General features: G+C 49.7%; 1 protein-coding gene across 9 annotated transcripts in view; it reads left to right on the forward strand.

The window, feature by feature from the left end:
* The window catches only part of GATAD2A (GATA zinc finger domain containing 2A), a 100,993-nt gene that overhangs the window by 50,354 nt on the left and 32,847 nt on the right, over positions 1-17,792 (forward strand). For 8 of the 9 annotated variants that reach the window (XM_027084822.1, XM_027084829.1, XM_027084823.1 and 5 more), the window contains exon 3: positions 10,486-10,754. In XM_027084822.1, the coding sequence (XP_026940623.1) occupies positions 10,486-10,754 (269 nt within the window). Of the gene's footprint in view, positions 1-9,821; positions 9,945-10,485; positions 10,755-17,792 lie in introns of all 9 variants that reach the window. The other variant, XM_027084826.1, reaches the window with a different exon arrangement.

Below are 17,792 nucleotides of genomic sequence, written 5' to 3' on the forward strand. Positions count from 1 at the left end.
ACCTTTGGAGGCCAGCAGTGAGATTGCCCACCTTATGAGAAGCCTTTGAAAGAGCAAGTGAGCACCTTCAGCAGGACAGAAGAATTTGTTGGTCAAGTCTTTTATTTTTGTTACGTGGCTGTTTATCTGGCGAGCCAGCGTCGGCTTCTCTTAACGCTAGGAAGAAGGCTCAGAAAACTTGCAACAAGTCCCCAGGTCCAGGGAGCTCCTGTGTGGGATGGACACGACGCCACAAGGCTGGGGGTGAGGTGATGTGCCTACCAGTCAGGCCTAGCGTTCACATAAAGGTCAGGAGAATTGAAGGACCAAGGTGCTGACCAGGTGGAGGCTGAGCCTAACTGCTGTTCCCGAGGCTCTCCTGGTGTCCCCAGGCTGGGGCTGAGCTGTGGAGCTACAGTTGCAGGCAGAATGCACTGAGGTTCATTAAGGATGCAAGGTGCATGGCTGTGATGGCACTGGAGTGGGACAGTTGGGTGCAGTATGGTGTGAACCTGTGTCCTCCCAGATCCCAACCCCTCCAACCAGGTAGAGTGCACTTCTTAGGGTTTCTGTAGCACAGATGACCCCCCTGTCCCCAGCCCTCAAGGGCAAAGGTGATTTCTGGTTACCTGGAGAAGCCTGGCCCTGTGGCTCTTCCCAGGACCCCCAGGTCTCCAGCAACTCAGCCCTAGTGTGCTTGATTCACACTTTCCTTCCTGGCTTAACCCCTGCGCCCCCCCCCCCCCCAATCAGGTCGTTCTCAGCTCCTGTGCTTTTCCTTAGAGCTTTGGTCTGATGCTCAGGCACGTGTGCTTAGGACCTGCTTGTTTCTGTAACTGGGTTAAAGTTTCATCCACTGCAGCAATTGAGTTTATAGCATGTAATTTCCCTCTACGAGGGACCTATTTATCTTGAGAGTGTGTAGGGCTTTTAGGATGGTATAAAATAGACCCACGTAGTGGGACAGACTGACCCTGAAGTAAGCAGTCTGCATTCAACACTTTTTGAAACTAAATTTCTTCTGACTTGTCAAAAGGGTTAACCTTGAGTTCTGGGCTTGGATTGAATTTACACATTCAGGTCCTTTTTTTGAAATCGATTTTTCTCTGTTGTCAGTTCTGCTGTGAGGCTTGTTTGGAAAAGCAGGTTTGTTCCAACACTATTAATATATTGGGCACACCGTTTGGTTATGTGCGATTTTGTCCAGGAGAAATGCTAGGTCTAGGGGTTGGGAAGCTATGGCCCACAGGCTGCTGGCCTGTTTGGGTAAATAATGTTTGATTGGGACACAGCCGTGCCCCTTCGAGAACGAACTGTCACAGTTGCAGAGCTTGAGTAATCAGGACAGAGACTGAATGACCTGCAGAGCTGAAAATATTTACTGTGTCCCTTTTAAGAAAAAGTTTGCAGACTCCTGTACTATAGGAATCCGGAAAACTGCTCCTAGCTAAAAGAGCGCCTGCTGGTACCCTAAAGGAAAATGCACACGCCTCACATGGGCATCTTGCCCCCTCTGGGCCATACACATCCCCTTCTGGGGTCAGACAACCTCCTTCCAGCATGTCACAGTAACTCAGAAACTGCATCTCACCCACTGTCACAGCAAACACCAGATCTTACCTCAGGTGAGGCATAAGGCTTCAGGCAGCATTTGTGTATTTCTTAGCTGTTTAACGTGCTGCCATTTAAAAATCAGGTTCCTGTCTTTTTTTTATGGCGCTAATGAAGTTTTAGGGTATTGTGCCCTAACCCCATTGTTCCTACAAGCCCTGTGTTTTTTGTTTGTTTGTTTGTTTTAATTAATTTATTTTTGGCTGCATTGGGTCTTCGCTGCACAGGGGCTTTCTTTAGTTGCCACGAGCAGGGGCTACTCTTCATTGCGGTACACAGGCTTCTCATTGTGGTGGCTTCTCTTGTTGCGGAGCATGGGCTCTAGGTGCGCGGGCTTCAGTAGTTGTGGCACGCAGGCTCAGTAGCTGTGGCTCGCGGGTTCTAGAGCGCAGGCTCAGTAGTTGTGGCGCACGGGCTTAGTTGCTCTGCCGCATGTGGGATCTTCCCGGACCAGGGCTCGAGCCTGTGTCCCCTCCGTTGACAGGTGGATTCTTAACCACTGCATCACCAGGGAAGTCCAGCCCTGTGTTTTTATTGAATGATTTTGCACCACGTGGCAAGTTTTGGGAATGCATATGTTGAGCTCCAGCAGAACTTACTGTACTCTGAAAGCAAACAGCAAAAGGTGTGGTCTCACTCATAACACTCAATAAAATTGTAAACATTTAATATCTCGTCTGGACCCCATTGGGCCAGAGCGAAACTTCCTGCTTGTGAGGAGCTTCCTGTGTCCTTTGGAAACCACGCCTGACTCTAGGTTGACGGGGGTGTTTCAGTGGGCACTGTCTGGAGGAGCATGGGCTTCAGTTCCCAGCAGTGTCCCACCCACTTGCTGTGTGACCTTCACCTGCCTCAGTTTCCCTACCTGTAAAACAGAGGCTGATGATAGCACTCACCTTGCATCTGAGATGATCCATGTGGGGTAAATACTCAGTCAGTGTAAGGTGTTCTGTCTGTAAAGGAAGACCCCACATTTCTGTTAACAACAGAGGAGCATTAAACTTGGGTTGAGATCCAAGAATCCCAGTGGTGAAAGGGAGCCCGTGCTCACCAACCCCTCACCCCACCCCCCAGTCCCTGAGCTCCTCTCTGTAAAACCTACATTTGTTCATTCATTAAATGTTTGAAGTGCACCTACTATGTGGCTGGCACTCTTCTGGAGCTGGGGATACACCAGGAACATTGATGACAGGGGGCTTGTACCTTTTGGTTGCAGGGGTCTTCCTTGCCCAGGCCTTCCCATGAGTGCTTCCGCAGCCCCTGGCAGGGCAAGTCTTAATTTTCTGAGGTGAGGCTGCCGTGGAGGCATTTGAGGACAGCTGTTCTGTCCTGCTTCTCACTGGCAAGTGTCATTTAAGCCCTACCATGTGCTTGTCTCTCCAGGTGAAAACAAACAATTTAAACATGATTAACAAAAGGGCTTTAGAGTGTATAGTGGAACGTTCCACAGTGGGCAGCTTGTAAGAATGCCAGGTAGAAAGAAGAGTGTTGGACCTGGGTTCCAGACCCACTAGACTTGGATTTCTCCACCTTGTGGGATGACAGGCTGGTCTTCTACCCCCAGAGGCTCTGGGTATATGGCACCTGTCCCCCTGCCCCCACATGTATGGGTGTGGCCTGTCCCCTCCTGGATCACAGGACTGCTGCAGGGAGAGTCTGTCCTCCTCATCTTCTCAGTTCAGGTCTTTGAAGGCCCAAGGAGCTCCTAGCCAGGTGGCTGGGTCAGGGGCCCTTCCGATGATGTCCAAGAGAGAAAACACCTGTATTCTGGAGTGTCTTCAGTTTTCAGACAACTAAGGGTTCAGAACCCAGCTTCAATCAGTGAGGAAGACTTAGTTCTCTTTTTCAGGAAACCTTTAGCACAGGACTCAACTGTGGCCTCCCTTCCTTTGCCTGAGACTCACAGCTCAGTGGCTTGGCCCATGCTGTTCCTCTGCCTGGACCATCTCCCTGGATTCCTGTTCCCGCCTTGGCCTCAACCTGTGAGGCTCCATCTCAGTACACTCGCCTCCCAGAAAGTCAGAATGCAGGTTTTTTTTGGTTTTGGCTGCATTGGGTCTTCGTTGCTGTGTGTGGGCTTTCTCTAGTTGCAGTGAGTGGGGGATACTCTTCGTCGTGTGTGGGCTTCTCATTGCGGTGGCTTTTTGTTGCAGAGCACGGGCTCTAGGCTCACGGGCTTCTGTAGTTGTGGTGTGCAGGCTTCAGTAGTTGTGGTGCACGGGCTTAATTGCTCCACGGCATGTGGGATCTTCCCGGATCAGGGCTCGAACCTGTGTCCCCTGCATTGGCAGGCGGGTTCTAAACCACTGTGCCACCAGAGAAATCCCAGGACTTTTTAATGAAAGCCCTTGACTTGCTTGCTACATTTTGCCTTGTAGGGCAACCCCAGGAATCATACACTTTGTGAGGCTAATTTACAGAAATGTAGGTTTAACTCAGTAGCACATTCTGAACCCGTACTGTTGGCTCCACACCGAAAATGGAGATGAATGGGAAAAATCTTCTGCCGTGGAAGAGTTTAACGTTGAGATGAAGCCGTCAAGCTGTATGGGCGTTGTTGCTGTGGGCAGCCCTAGTGAGGAACAGTGTGGGCCGTGGGCCCTCTCAGAATGAGCCCACACTGATGCTGTGGCCTGATGTCCACTTGGGACAGCTATTGGCCCAGGTAGAAGATGGGCTGTGGGGATGAGCTAAGGGGTTTGGGTTTACTGCTTAGAGCCCAGGAGTCGCTGTAGCAAGTGATATAAAGGTGGACTGTTAAGCTGCCAACAACAAATGGGAAAGTGGCAGCGGCATCCCCTTTCAGTCCACTGAAGGTCACGGTTCATCTTGGGTTCTTTGTTCTGCCTGCTGAAGGAGCTGGCCGGGGGGTCCTCCTTCCAGTGCAGGGCCTTCTTCCCTCACCCCCACCCAATACCACTTGTTCTTTCAATTCCCAGCCTTTGTAGGTGGGAGTGTTATTTTATCTACAACTCTCCTTTTTATCTTTGTTTTCTTTGAATACAAAGAAACTGATAAATAGTCCCTGTTAAGAGAAGTAATTTAATCCAGAAATGCTTAATACAGACAGTGAAAGTTTCTGAGATGAGTGTTGTGGATTTTAGTCCAATTTCTTTCAGTTTCAATTTTAGTGAACTTTCTTTCAGTATTTTTTTCTGCAGGTTGTAAGCATTTTAAAACTGTGAATGGTATCATATCATTCTGCAACTTGATTTTCTCATTCAAGTTTTTACTAATGTCACTCTGTGCCTCTTCACATAGCGCATCTATGAGGTATGGATGGGGAAGCTGAGGCTCAGAGAGTGACAAGCTCCCCTGGCCAGTTGCTCCCTGAGGTCCATCCTCTGTTCTCTGCAGTGTCTAGTGATGGGGGCTGGCTGTTGGGATCAACTTTCTGTTTCCCAAGTTAAATTTCATCCCTTCTACTTGGCCTTAACGAGGTTTGACATTATTTAAAACTCGAGAGCTGGTGTTTTGGGTGTGATTTCCTTCCAGAACACAGCTGCTCTATCCCTGCCACTGTCACTCAAAGATATGTATCAGGAAGTAGCTCAGGCAGAGAGCAGAGTGAGGTCTCTGGTCTGGAAGGGAAGACATATGCCTGTCAGCCAGGGGCTGTGGAGAGTGTGGAACTTGGCCAGTGGCTAGTGAGGCTGGCATTTGGAACCTGTCGTTACTCAACTGCATCGGTTGCTGCATAGGCCCAGGCCCTTGTTTCCACACCGCCCTGAGGACAGTGGCTATCTCGTGTGCGTGTGTGCAGGCCTCTGCCTGTCAGCAGACACTCCTCAGCCTCTCTGCATGCCAAACAATCCCACTCCCAACATTCTTCCCCCAGATCTGCTCCTTCCCCATATCAGAAAATCAAATCCATCTTTTTCCAGTTGCTCTGGCAAAAAAACAAACAAACAAAAAAAACAAAGCAACCCTCTCTCACCTGGCGTCCAACTGTTGGTATGTTGTGTTGTCTAAATCCTCTAAAGTACACCCAGCATTGGTCATGTTTCCCTGCTGCTCTATCCCCTTTCCATCCTGAACCACGAGATACAGAACCCCCCTGACTGTTCCCCCTGCCACTGCCCTGCCTCAGTCTGTCCCCAAATCCTTTAGAACAAATTGGATCCCACTCCCCCCCCCTCCATCCAACACACCCGCTGCCCTCTGTGCTCCACCTGAGGTCAGTCTACACTCAGCACCCTCCTTTTGCCACCTCATCGAGCTCACTCCCTTCTTTGGGCTCTGGAAAAAGCACCCCACATCGTCTCCTTTTCAGAGCATCAGCTCTCTCACTTCTCCCAAACACATGTTCCTAAGCCTCATTTTCCTCATGCCTGAAACAGGAGTATTACTAGTAGTGTTCCTGCTGTTATTTTGTAGCAGTGTGGTATAAATAACATTTCCTAGTACAGAGTATTAATGATAACCTCAGGGTTATGGCTGTATGACTTATGCCTATCTAATCCCTCCTCTCAACCAACCCCACCCCCACCCCCTGTGCAGAGTCAGTGTTAGTCTTCTGAGTTCTGTTTAAAAATATTGGTTCCTGGGACTTCCCAGGTGAAGTAGTTAAGAATCCGCCTGCCAATGCAGGGAACACGGCTTCAATCCCTCGTCTGGGAAGATCCCACATGCTGTGGATCATCTAAGCCCGTGTGCCACAACTACTGAAGCCCACATTCCCTACAGCCTGTGCGCCACAACTACTGAGCGCACACGCTGCAACTACTGAAACCCATGCACTCTACGGCCCATGTGCCGCAACTACTGAGCCCACATGCTGCAACTACTGAAGCCTGCACTCCTAGAGCCCGTGCTCTGCAACAAGAGAAGCCACTACAATAAGAATCCCGCGTACCACAACGAAGAGTAGCCCCCGCTCGCTGCAACTAGAGAAAGCCCGTGTGCAGCAACGAAGACCCAAGCACAGCCAAAAAAACAATACTGGTTCCTGCCACAGCACAATTCACCCTTTTGGAGTTGTCTTAGAAACAGATTTTCCACCTGAGGTCCTCAGACCAGTTGGAAGGTGACATTTTAATAAAAGAAAGCATCTTTTGGTAGAAGCAATTGAAATTCACATCCAACCCAAAGCCATGTGTCAGCATTCCGCCTGGGACTTGGTAGCCCATTCATCCTGGGATTGGTCTGTGCTGTGTGCTTGTGAAGCCTCTAGTATGGCTGGAGCCTGCCCTTCTTTGGCCTGAGGAAGACTTGGGTTGCATCCTGCCTGTGCAGCCAGGTTATGTTTGGAGAGAGTGAGGAGGGGCTGAGGCCACCTGGGTTCCAGCCCAGCTCCCCATGTAGCAGCCTGTGTCTCAGGCAGCCTTGCAGCCCTGGTGGCTGCATCTTTACGGTGGGCTTGCTGCTGTTGGGATCTGTCCCTGCAGACAGCAGCCGGCACTGGATCCTGCCTTGATTAGAGGGGGCTGCTCTCTGTGGGCCAGCAGTTCTCCCCGGGCCTGTGGTGGAACTTATGCCATAGTGGCTGCTATCCCTCCCTCACTCACCAGGAGTTTTGAAGCAGATCCTAATTTGTCAGTTGCAGTAATCCAACCTCTTCACCTGCTCTTTAGAAAGTATTCTAATGCACCTCCTCACTGCATTTTGCAGAAATTGTGGGTCATGCTTCATTCCTAGGTCGCACTTCATTCCTCAAGGCTGGTTTCTTCCTGACAACTTTTTTTTTTTTTGCTGTCCCTGCCTCTGTGCCTGCAGGGCGGTGGCTGCCAGCCCTGATTTGCTAGGTTGGGGCACTGGTCCTTCCTGCTGAGAGGAGGGAGAGGCCACTCCTTACTAACACCTGCCCTCCCCAGGAGCAATTGCCTGGTGGTGTCGGTGTCCGGGATTGGCCAGTGGCGGGCCCCATGTGGGCACTAAGGCAACCGCCTTCCCAGTGGAGGAGGCTCCACCCAAGGAGGGGGAGGTCAGAGCCTGAGGCTCCATCCCCCATGGCTGGCCCCACCCCCTCCAGCTGTGCTCACCCTTTATGTGGTGGGGGAGGGGGGCAAGGCTGCTGCACCCCTCCCCCACTCAGCAGCCTGCCAGAGGCACAGGGCGTGCCTGGGGTTGGCAGAGTTCCAGCCCCTCAGCTTCTGAGTGAGCTGCCCTGACAGTGCACACAGAACACAAGCAGATGATCTCCCAGGTCCTCTGCTAGGGACCCCGACCAGAACTGTGGCCTAGCATGGTCTCTGGGGCTGGTGGGAGCAGCCCCATGGGTGTGAGGCTCTACTCTGGCCCCTTGTGACCGCTTGTCCTTCACCAGTGACAATGAAGTGAGGTCACTGGGGCACCACCTTGCTGGTCTGGTGACCTGATGCACAGCGACCTCCTCGTCAGCCTCTCCTCCCACCCCAGTCCATGTGGGCAGTTGGGAGGAAGGAGGGACTTCATGCAGGGTCTGGGGTTCAGATGAGCTTCATGGATTGGAGCCTGGGGTTTACAAGGCCGGAGGCTGTGCTGGGGATGGGGGCCCTGCAGGCTGGGCTGGAGCAGAGGCGAAGTGGGGAAGTATTGGGGGCGGTTCTGAGTTCAGGATTGAGGGGTGCATTCTCCCTGTTCACTTCGGACCTCCCCTCCCCCAGTGGGCACCAGGCCAGCCTGGGAGCTTCTCCCTTAGGGACAGAATTTCCTTTGACTCCAGTGGGGGCCCTCCGTGCCTGAGGTCCTGGACTCCCTTCATCTTTTACCCCCAATAGGCTCCTCTCTGATCCTGGGAGCACAGGTACCCACCATCCAACGTGGCTGCTGAAATCATTCCTCTCATGCAATTCCCCATACGTTCGAGCAGCTCCTGTTGTTTAGGCAGTGCCCCAAAGGAAAGTGACCCAACCCTCCCACAGTGAGGGAGAGGAGGGGAGGGTGACTGACATTCAATTCAGGGCAGTGACTTGTCTGCAGCTCATGGGGAGACAGGACAGACAGACTCAGTGAGCAGGCTGACAGCATTTGTGGTGAAAGCATGTTGGAGAAGGACAGAAACTAGAACTTTAGGCTGAGAGGGACATGGGAGCATCCCTTGCTTCCCTCTGGGGTGGTGAGGAGATGACCTCTACAGGTGAAGGAGGGGATGGGGAGATCTGGGTGAGAGCAGAGGGACGGAGTGTGGCTGAGGGCTGAGGTGGCACAGGGTGAGCAGCAGGTGCAGGCTGGGATGCCAGGAGGGGTTGGAGGCAGATGGAGGCCAAGTTGATAGGCTGTGCCCTTGAGCTTCAGACTTCTCAAGCCCTGCCTGGAATGGGGAGCACCCCAGGGGCGGGGGTGACATGGCCACGGGGAAACCTGCTTGATTCAACCCTTTTGGACTGCCCGTGGGAGCAGATGTCTGAGGGTCCAGGCCGGGGCACGCTGGCCTAACACGTGTCAGACGGACGCTCGGCCTCCTGTGCCAGGAGCCTGAAGCAGCTGTCACTTTCCTTCCTTTCAGTTTGAGTCCAAGGCAGGGCCCTGCAGTGTTGCTCATTTGTGAAATCAGCTCCTTTAAGGAGCTTGCAAATGAGTCAGCTCAGGAGTGTGTCCCAAATACAGTGATGGGGCCCCTTCAATGCCCTGTGCTCTCCCCACCCACACCAAGTCTCCAGAAGGTGGGCTGCTTTGGGACTGGTTCTGCTTGGCCATACCCAGGACAGGCCTCCCAGGGTGTTTGCTGGTGAGGAAACTGAGGTGCTGGGTGTCCTGCCTGCTTGGACACAGAGCCAGGAGGTCTTCATTGTAGGCGCACTGCAGGTGTGAATTGGGATTCTTTGAGGGGCTCATACAGTGTGCTCCTCCCCAGGCCCCCATGTTGGTAGATGTGGGCATTGACTGTCCTGTGGAGAACTGGTACTTCAGGAGCCTGGCAGCTAAATTCTTTTTTTGTCCTGTGATGAACTCTTGAATGGCTTTTTAGACCCTGACTGTTGAAGTCTGGTTTCCCATGTCCTGCCCCGCTGGGACATCAAGGCTGGGCTCTGAGCGGCCCCTTTAAGAGCGAGTACTCGTGTCCCAGACTCGGTTGTGGAATGCCAGCAGTCTCCCTGTAAACAGACATCACTGCCGTCTTCCCTCCTGTCTCTGTGAGGGTTAACAACACTTCAGCTTGTTGTCTGGAACCGGTTCAGACTGGTTTTCTGGAAAGTGCTTTGTCTCTCAGACTGAATCCTGGGAAGGGTCATGTGGAGCCCAGTGATGTCATGGGATCAAAAACTGACTCAGCTGTTTTTTTTCTTCTTTTCTTTCTTCTTTCAATCAAGATATGTGTATGCTGCAGGTACAGGGTGCCGGCATGGTGATGGGCCAGGCCTCACCCCACTCAAAGTTCGCCTCATCGGCAGTCAAAGGGTTAAATGTGACCCCCCACTCCTCACCCTCCTGAGGTGAGCAGGGAGTGAGAAGGCTGCCCCTCACTGAAGCAGGAGTAGAAGGGTCAACCCTCATCAGTGCAGTGCAGGGCTGGAGTTGGGCTGTGACCCTGCTCCTGAGACAGCATGGTCCCTCCTTCTTGGATTCCAGATACCTCCAATCCCATGTAGGTGCTCAGGATCCCATAGGCAGGGAATTCAGATCTAGAACAGTTTCCTCTATTTGCTCTTGAGTCTGGAGTGCAGAGATTTCCCCCTTCTTTCTGATAAGCAGCCACCGTCCGTTGTTCCTGCCCAGGCCCCTGCAGGTTTCTGGCCCTGGATGGGGCAATGCATAGCTTGGCTTCCCAGATGCTCTGTTGCTCCTGCCCTCGCCTTCCCCAAGGCAGTGAAGAAATGTCCTGGGCACGCTTTGTGGGCCCTTCATTTGTTGTACCTACTTCTGCCATTGTCACATGGTGAGGAAAACACTCCATGCTGACATTGTGAAAAGTCTGAGAAGACAGCCACTTCGTTGTGCCAAGTTTAAATGTCATGTTTTCTCCATCCCCTAAAGTTCAGAATGACTGAAGAAGCATGCCGAACACGGAGTCAGAAACGAGCGCTTGACCGGGACCCAGCAGAGGACGATGTGGAGAGCAAGAAAATAAAAATGGAGAGAGGAGTGTTGGCTTCAGAGTTAAACGCTGACGGAGACATGAGAGTGACGCCTGAGCCGGGAGCAGGCCCAGCCCAAGGGTTGCTGAGAGGCGCAGAGGCGATGGCCATGGGCAGAGGCGAAGGGCAGGTGGGCGATGGGCCCGTGGACATGCGAACCACACACAGGTGAGCAGGAGGGTCCAGGAACCAGGGACAGGCCTGGGCGTGAGGAGGCCTGTGGGGGTGAAGCCGCCGTCAGGCCTACAGGAAGCAGCTTTCGGTGGCTTATCATGGAGATGGCTGTGGGCTCCAGCCCTGGCACCTCCCCCACCGTGCTGGCCAAGGGACCTCCCTCTTGGGGCCCTGGGGCCCAGACATCTGTAGCATGGGGTGTGGGTCTCACAGGATGGGGGAGTGGTAGCCTCTGTTGGCTCCCCTGCTTGACAGCAGGCCTTCACTAAACTTGTACCTGCTGTCTAGCTCTGTGCTTCTGGTTTATAGGAAAACTTTTTCATTTGGTCCAGCTTCCCTGCTTTTCAGATCTGGGGCATGGGAGGCCAGGGATGATGCTACACCCTGCTTGGGTCACTTGGCCAGGGGCAGAGTCGGGAGCACAGCCCTCTCACGTGCGTCACCACTCCTCCTAGGCCGTGCATCAGGGAGGAGGGGCCCCTGTGTTCGGGACTCCTGTGATGTGCTCTTTCGGTTTCTCCTTCATCGATACTGATTGCTTCAAGAGTAACTTTCCCAATCCTCAGCTTTTAAGGAAAAAGCTTGAAAGAAATAAGACTCAGTGTACCACCCCATGTCTTCACTAAGAAACCCTCTTTTCTCCCTGTAAAGAGAATTGCAGGCCTAGCTCCAGCTCCTGCTTTACCCCTCCCTTCACACCCTGATGTCCCATGAGCCAGCAGCCGGTGGCCATGGCCTCCTGAGAAGCCCCGCGGCCCCTCTGTGTGTGGCCCCTCTGTGGTTCATCCCTTGTCTCCCTCAGTGCCTCCTCTGCAGACTCCCTTCCATGTCTGTTTGCCCCGGGTGGGGTGAGGGGCAGTAAGTGCAGATCTGGAGAACCTGGTGCTCTTTGCCTCCTTGTGTTGACTGACCCCGCAGAGGGACCCCAACCTGCAGTCTTTGCATTAAATTCATTTGGGCCCCACATTGTTGGCGTCCTAAGGACTTCAGAGATTGTCTGACTCAGTATTTCTCAGCTTTAAAAATTCTTACGCCTTGAGATAAATGGGAAAATCTAACCCCCTCCTACTGGGGAAGCGTATTAGTCTGGGGTGGTGTGCTTTGTGTTCTTGCTACCCAGAAAGGCCTTTTTTATCTGGCTCTGCTTTCTGCAGTCCCTGTTCTAAAACCAGAGGCCTCTTTTAAAGTTCTAGAAATAAAATTTTAAGTTTGGGTCTGCTTTCCCTTCCCTTTCCTTTCAGAATGTCACAGGTGGGTGAAGAGAAGGAGGAGCCCACACTTGCAGAGATTTACTGGGTCCCTCTTGTGTTCCTGGGCTCCTGGTCTACATTTTTTCCTGTAATCACCATGCTCCCCTGTAGGGCAGGCCAGTGAATTGTGAGGGAGAGGTTAAGTGTTGAAGGAGCATAAGAGAATGTAAGAGAGCAAGAGACAGAGACTAACCCAGGCACACAGAGCAGGGGTCCTCCTGTGGGACTAGGGAGACCCCAGGGCATTCTTGAAGCAGTGTGAGATTGTGGAAGGAGCCCGGCTTTGGCAGAGTGGGGCTCAGATCACACTCTCTGACTGACCTTGGGCAGATGATACTGGCCCGTGCTACTTCATTTGTAAAATGGATGATAATCTGTGCTCTGCATCTCTGGGTGACAGATGCGTGCCCAGAATTGACCCTGGTGCATGGCATGTGGTGAGGGAAATAAGTGCTGGTAACAACTACCCTTCAGTCTTCAAGCTTCACTTAAAATACGACGTCACATATAGAGCTAGTGTCTCCTTGAGTGCTCACATAGAGTGTTCTGTCTAGTTTGTTGAAGTATAGTTGTGAATTTTGACAGAATAATAGGATCAAGTCCAGCCCAGAGCCATTCTAAAACTGTAATCTTTTTTGGAGTGAGTGGCCATGGTTTCTGTGTTAGAAGCAGGCAGTCTTTGGATCCTCATTGAGAGTGTCTGGCTCATCCCTTGGGAACCTCCATATAGAGAATTTTATTTAATTGAGTTATAGCATACATAATGAAAAGTACACATGTGCCACTTGGTACATTTCACAAACTGAGCACATCCTTGTAGCTCAAATCAAGAAATAGAACGTTACTAGCGCCCTCATGCCCACTTGTCACTACCCTCCGAGTAACCACTTTCTTGACTTCAAACAGCACAGGTTAGTTTTTCCTGTTTTTGAACTTTAAGTAATTGGAATTATGTAGTCTGTACCCTTTGCTTGCTTTCATTCAACATAATGTTTGTGAAATTTACTTATGTTGTTGAATGTAGGAATAGTTACTCTTTTCATTGCTGTATAGTATTTTTCTAGAATTTGTTTGGCCCTTTTTAAAAACTGCTTCTTTCTTTCATGCTGTGCTATTCTTATGACCCAGTTTAGGCATATTGAAGGCTAGAGGGGGGTTTCTGGTGGCTTCTAGCAGAGAGAATTTCCTTTTTCTTTCAGGAAGTGCTGGTGAATTAAAATCACCAAGATACAACTTTTCTTTTCTTTTTTTTTTTTAAACGACATTGGGGAGATTTAGAGCATGCGGATATCGATAAAATGGTAGGATCAGTTCTCTCCTTCTCTGCAGTTCCCCTCTTCATCTCTCTTTGGCATTTTTTCTGACTTAGTCTCCCAATGTGTGTGTGTTTTATTTTCAAAATAAATCAGGGCTGGAGGGCAGCTTCCAGCAGTGATTGAATGAGGAGAAATTGTCAAATCCTTTCCCCAAAAAAACAACTATGAAGCAGCACAGAATTGACCCCCCAAAATCCCCCATTTCAACACTCTGGAAATTGACCAGAAGCACACAACAATCTGCGAAGTGTTTGTGCTTAAGAAACTGCTGAACTCTGGGTAAAAATGGTGAGAATATGTGGCACTTGACCTGGGGCTCCTCTCATGCCCTCTCCCCAGCTCTCTTGGTAGGGAAGTTCTGCCTAGCCAGTGCAGGCTGTAAGGACCAACAGCTTCTCTGCAGGGGTGAGAAGGGGCTCACTCAATTTAGAGTGGTGGGCAGCAGCCCTGCCCATGGCCTTGTTGGTTAAAGTGACAGTTTTGGAGATGGGTAAGTGGGGAGGGACAGTGGCTGTATTAGCCCAAGGTTGCAGACATGTTTGAGGTCAAGACAGAAAAACAATTTGAAGAAAGAATGGCCAAACATGTATTTGAGCAGAAGCTTATCCAAGAAGCTTAACAAACCTCAAGTAGCATAAATACAAAGAGATCTATACCTAGACACATCAGAGTCAAACTGTTACAAGCCAGAGAAAAAGGGAAAATCTTGAAAGTAGCAAGAGAAAAACAACTCATCACATACAGGGGAAGCATTAATATAATTAACAGCTGACTTCTCACCTGAGACATTCAAATGGAAACCAAAAGGGAACTGAATGGCATTCAAAGTACTCAAAGAAGAAAATTGTCAACCCAGAATTCTCAGTGCATCAGAACTCTCCTTCAGAAACGAAAGCAAAAAGAGATTTTCAGATAAACAAAGACTGAGAGGATTTGTTGCTGGCAGACCTGCTGGTTCTTCAGGCTGAAAGGAAGTGACATGTTGGTAACGTACATTCACAGGAAGAAATAAAGAGCACTGGAAATGGTAAATATGTGGGCTAATAGAAAAGACCTTTTTTTCTCATTTCTTCTTAGTTAAAAGACATAACATCATATGAAGCATTAACCATAACACTGGATAGAATTGACAAAAACAACCATAGCTCTTTGGCAGTTGACCAAAGGCATACAACAATCTGTTGTATTTATAACATATATAGACACGTGATATACGGGTCAACAACAGTACAAAACAGGAGGAATGAAATGGAGCTGTATTGGAGTAAAGTTTCTATATTTTACCGGGATCAGGTTAGTGTTAATCTGAAGCAGACTGTATTGTTAATAAAATGCTTATTGTAATCCCTAGAGCAACTATTAAGAAAATAACTTTAAAATATAGTTTAAAAAAATCAACAGAAGAATTGTGGTACATTAAACATTTAACACAAAAGAAAGCAGTCAATGAGGAACAGAAGAACAAAAAAGAAGGAAGACATGTAGAAAACAAACAGCTAAAGGATAAATGTAAATCCAACCAGATCAATAATTGCATTTAATGTGAGTAGTCTAAACACCCCAATCAAAAGGCAGAGATTGTCAGAGCAGATAAAAAAGGCAAGATCCAGCCTAATTTTATATATATATATATATATATATATATTTTTTTTTTTTTTCCTTTTTTGCGGTACGCAGGTCTCTCACTGTTGTGGTCTCTTCCGTTGCGGAGCACAGGCTCCGGACGCGCAGGCTCAGCGGCCATGGCTCACGGGCGCAGCCACTCCGCGGCATGTGGGATCTTCCCGGACCGGGACACGAACCCGTGTCTCCTGCATTGGTAGGTGGACTCTCAATCATTGCGCCACCAGGGAAGCCCCCCTAATTATGTATTGTCTATAAGAGACAACCATTCGATCCTTAGGTAAAAGGATGAGGAAAGATATACCATAAGTAACCATAAGAAAACTAGAATGACTGTATTAATATCAGATAAAATTGACTTTAAGACAAAAAAATATTCCTAGAGCCAAAGAGGGACATTTTTTAACAGTACATGGGAAGATATACCAGTAACAAATGTATATGTACCTAACAACAGAATCCCAAAATATCTAAGGCATAAACTGATAGGATTGCTAAGAGAAATAGACAGTTCATAAATTATAGAGATTTCAGGGGCTTCCCTGGTGGCGCAGTGGTTGAGAGTCCGCCTGCCGACGCAGGGGTCACGGGTTTGTGTCCCGGTCCGGGAAGATCCCACATGCCGCGGAGCGGCTGGGCCCGTGAGCCATGGCCGCTGAGCCTGCACGTCCGGAGCCTGTACTCCACAACGGGAGAGGCCACAACAGTGAGAGGCCCGCGTACCGCAAAAAAAAAAAAAGAAAAAAGAGATTTCAGTACTCCTCTCTCAATAATTGGTAGAGCAACTAAACAGAAAATCGGCAAGATTCTAGAAGAGTCGAAGAGCACTGTTGATCTGTTTGGCTAAAGGGCATCTATAGAATACATCTCATGTGCACATGAAACATTTTCCAGAGTGGACCATATGCTAGGCCATAAAACAAGTCTCAGGGGTAGCTGTAATAAAAAAAGACAGACAAAGGACTTCCCTGGTGGTCCAGTGGTTTAGACTCCACGCTTCCACTGCAGAGGGCATGGGTTTGATCCCTGGTCAGGGAACCAAGATCCCGCATGCTGTACAGCGCGGCCAAATAAATAAATAAAAGCTCTTTAAAAAAAAAAAAAAAAAGAAAGGACGATAACAAGTGTTGGCGAGGACGTGGAGAGACTGGAACCCTGATACATTGCTGGTGGGAATGTAAAATGGCATAAACGGTTTGTCAGTTTCTTAGAAAGTTAGACATGAACTTACCACATGACCCAAGAGTCTGTCCAAGGAAGGTACCTGTGTGTACCCACACAAAGACAGGTACATGGGTGTCCATAGCAGCATGATTCACAATAGGCAGAAAGGTGGAAACAATCCAGAAGGCCACGGATAAACAAAATGTGCTATATCCATGCAGTGGATTACTAATCAGCAGTTTTAAAGAAGCGAGTTACCAATTTGTGCTGCAACGTGGATGAAGCTCAGACTCACCATGCCGAGGGGGAGACACCAGACCCAGAGACTATGTATTGTATAATTTCATCTACAGGGAGTGTCCAAAAAAGCAAACTTACAGAGACAGAGAGCATTCAGATGGTGGTCTGAGGCAGGGGTTGGGGGTGGGTGAGGGCAGTGATTAACTGTTCACAGGCACAAGGGAACGTTTTGGGGTGATGGAAGTGTTCTAAAATTGGATTGTAGGGATGGTTGCACAACTCTAAATTTACTAAAAAATCACTGAATTATACTCTTAAAATGGATGAATTTTGTGGTATGTAAATTATACCTCAATATGGATGTTAAAAAATATAAATGAGGTTAAAATAGTTTGGTTTCCGTTCTGGCATCCGTCAGTGTGCTCAGGGAAAAACAAAACCCCGCAGAGCTGGAGGTTGATCCTGTTGGTCTTGTGAGGCCAACCCAAAGCTCATGAGCATGTGCTGCCCTCCCTCTACCCCAAGTCTGGACTGCTGGATGAGGTCTGGAGCTGGGACAGGCAGAGGAAGCTGTTTTGGGTTCTCTGTTTTGTTTCTGAGATAAATAGATTCCACTCCTGCACTTTCCTATAGAGGAGACTCTCCTTCTGTCACAAATTGTTGATCTTCAAAAATAGTCTAGGCCACACACAGGTGAAAAGAGCTTTGTTTTTCCCCTCTTGGGTAGAGGAACATTTAACTGAGTAAAACATGAGCCTGTTCTCCAGAGGTTCTGCACCTGAAAGGTTAGGGCTGGGTCCCTTGGTTGCCCTGGGCCTGTGTGGGGTGGGAACTTCATGATTAGCCACCCCCATACTTCACTGAAAATGTTTTTTTGTGTGCCTTTTTCTGAGGCGCCAACTCTCCTGGATTGTCTGTGGCAGGTACCATGCTCGTCCCTGGGGGCAGAAATGATGGGACAGGATCTGACTTAGCTGTTTTTCAGGGTACTGGATCTTGAAAGAATATGCAGAGGTGTTGGGGAGCCTCGACTTTAGGGGTGTGGCTCACTAGGGATGGAAGTCACTGGATGCCTAAGCAGTCCATCTCTATTTCCTCATTTTACCTGGGAGGAAACAAGGCTGGGCTCCCAGGGTCTCACGGGCAGGGCAGGGGCAGACTTGGAGCCCCATTTCTGCTGCTCGACAGCCAGCCATGTGGGTCTTGTGTGGATGTGTGGGGCAGGTGTCATGGTGACTGTGTCTCCCTGGCTTCCATTGGTGTGCGTGGTCTTCAGGCAGCTGTCTGACACCTCTTCCTTCCCTGCTTTGCATCGTGTGTCTCTTCTGCTGTGGAACAGGGCTTTACTTGGACCAATGGTCTCCCCCATGGTGTGGGTGGGAAGGACTCTGATGTGTGTTCTTATCCCTACCGAGGGACCTGTGGCCTATTGGGAGCTG

Source organism: Aethalodelphis obliquidens, unplaced genomic scaffold (genome assembly GCF_003676395.1).
Source record: "Aethalodelphis obliquidens isolate GAN/ISIS:26980383/991018 unplaced genomic scaffold, ASM367639v1 scaffold53, whole genome shotgun sequence".
Taxonomy (NCBI): Eukaryota; Metazoa; Chordata; class Mammalia; order Artiodactyla; family Delphinidae; genus Aethalodelphis; species Aethalodelphis obliquidens.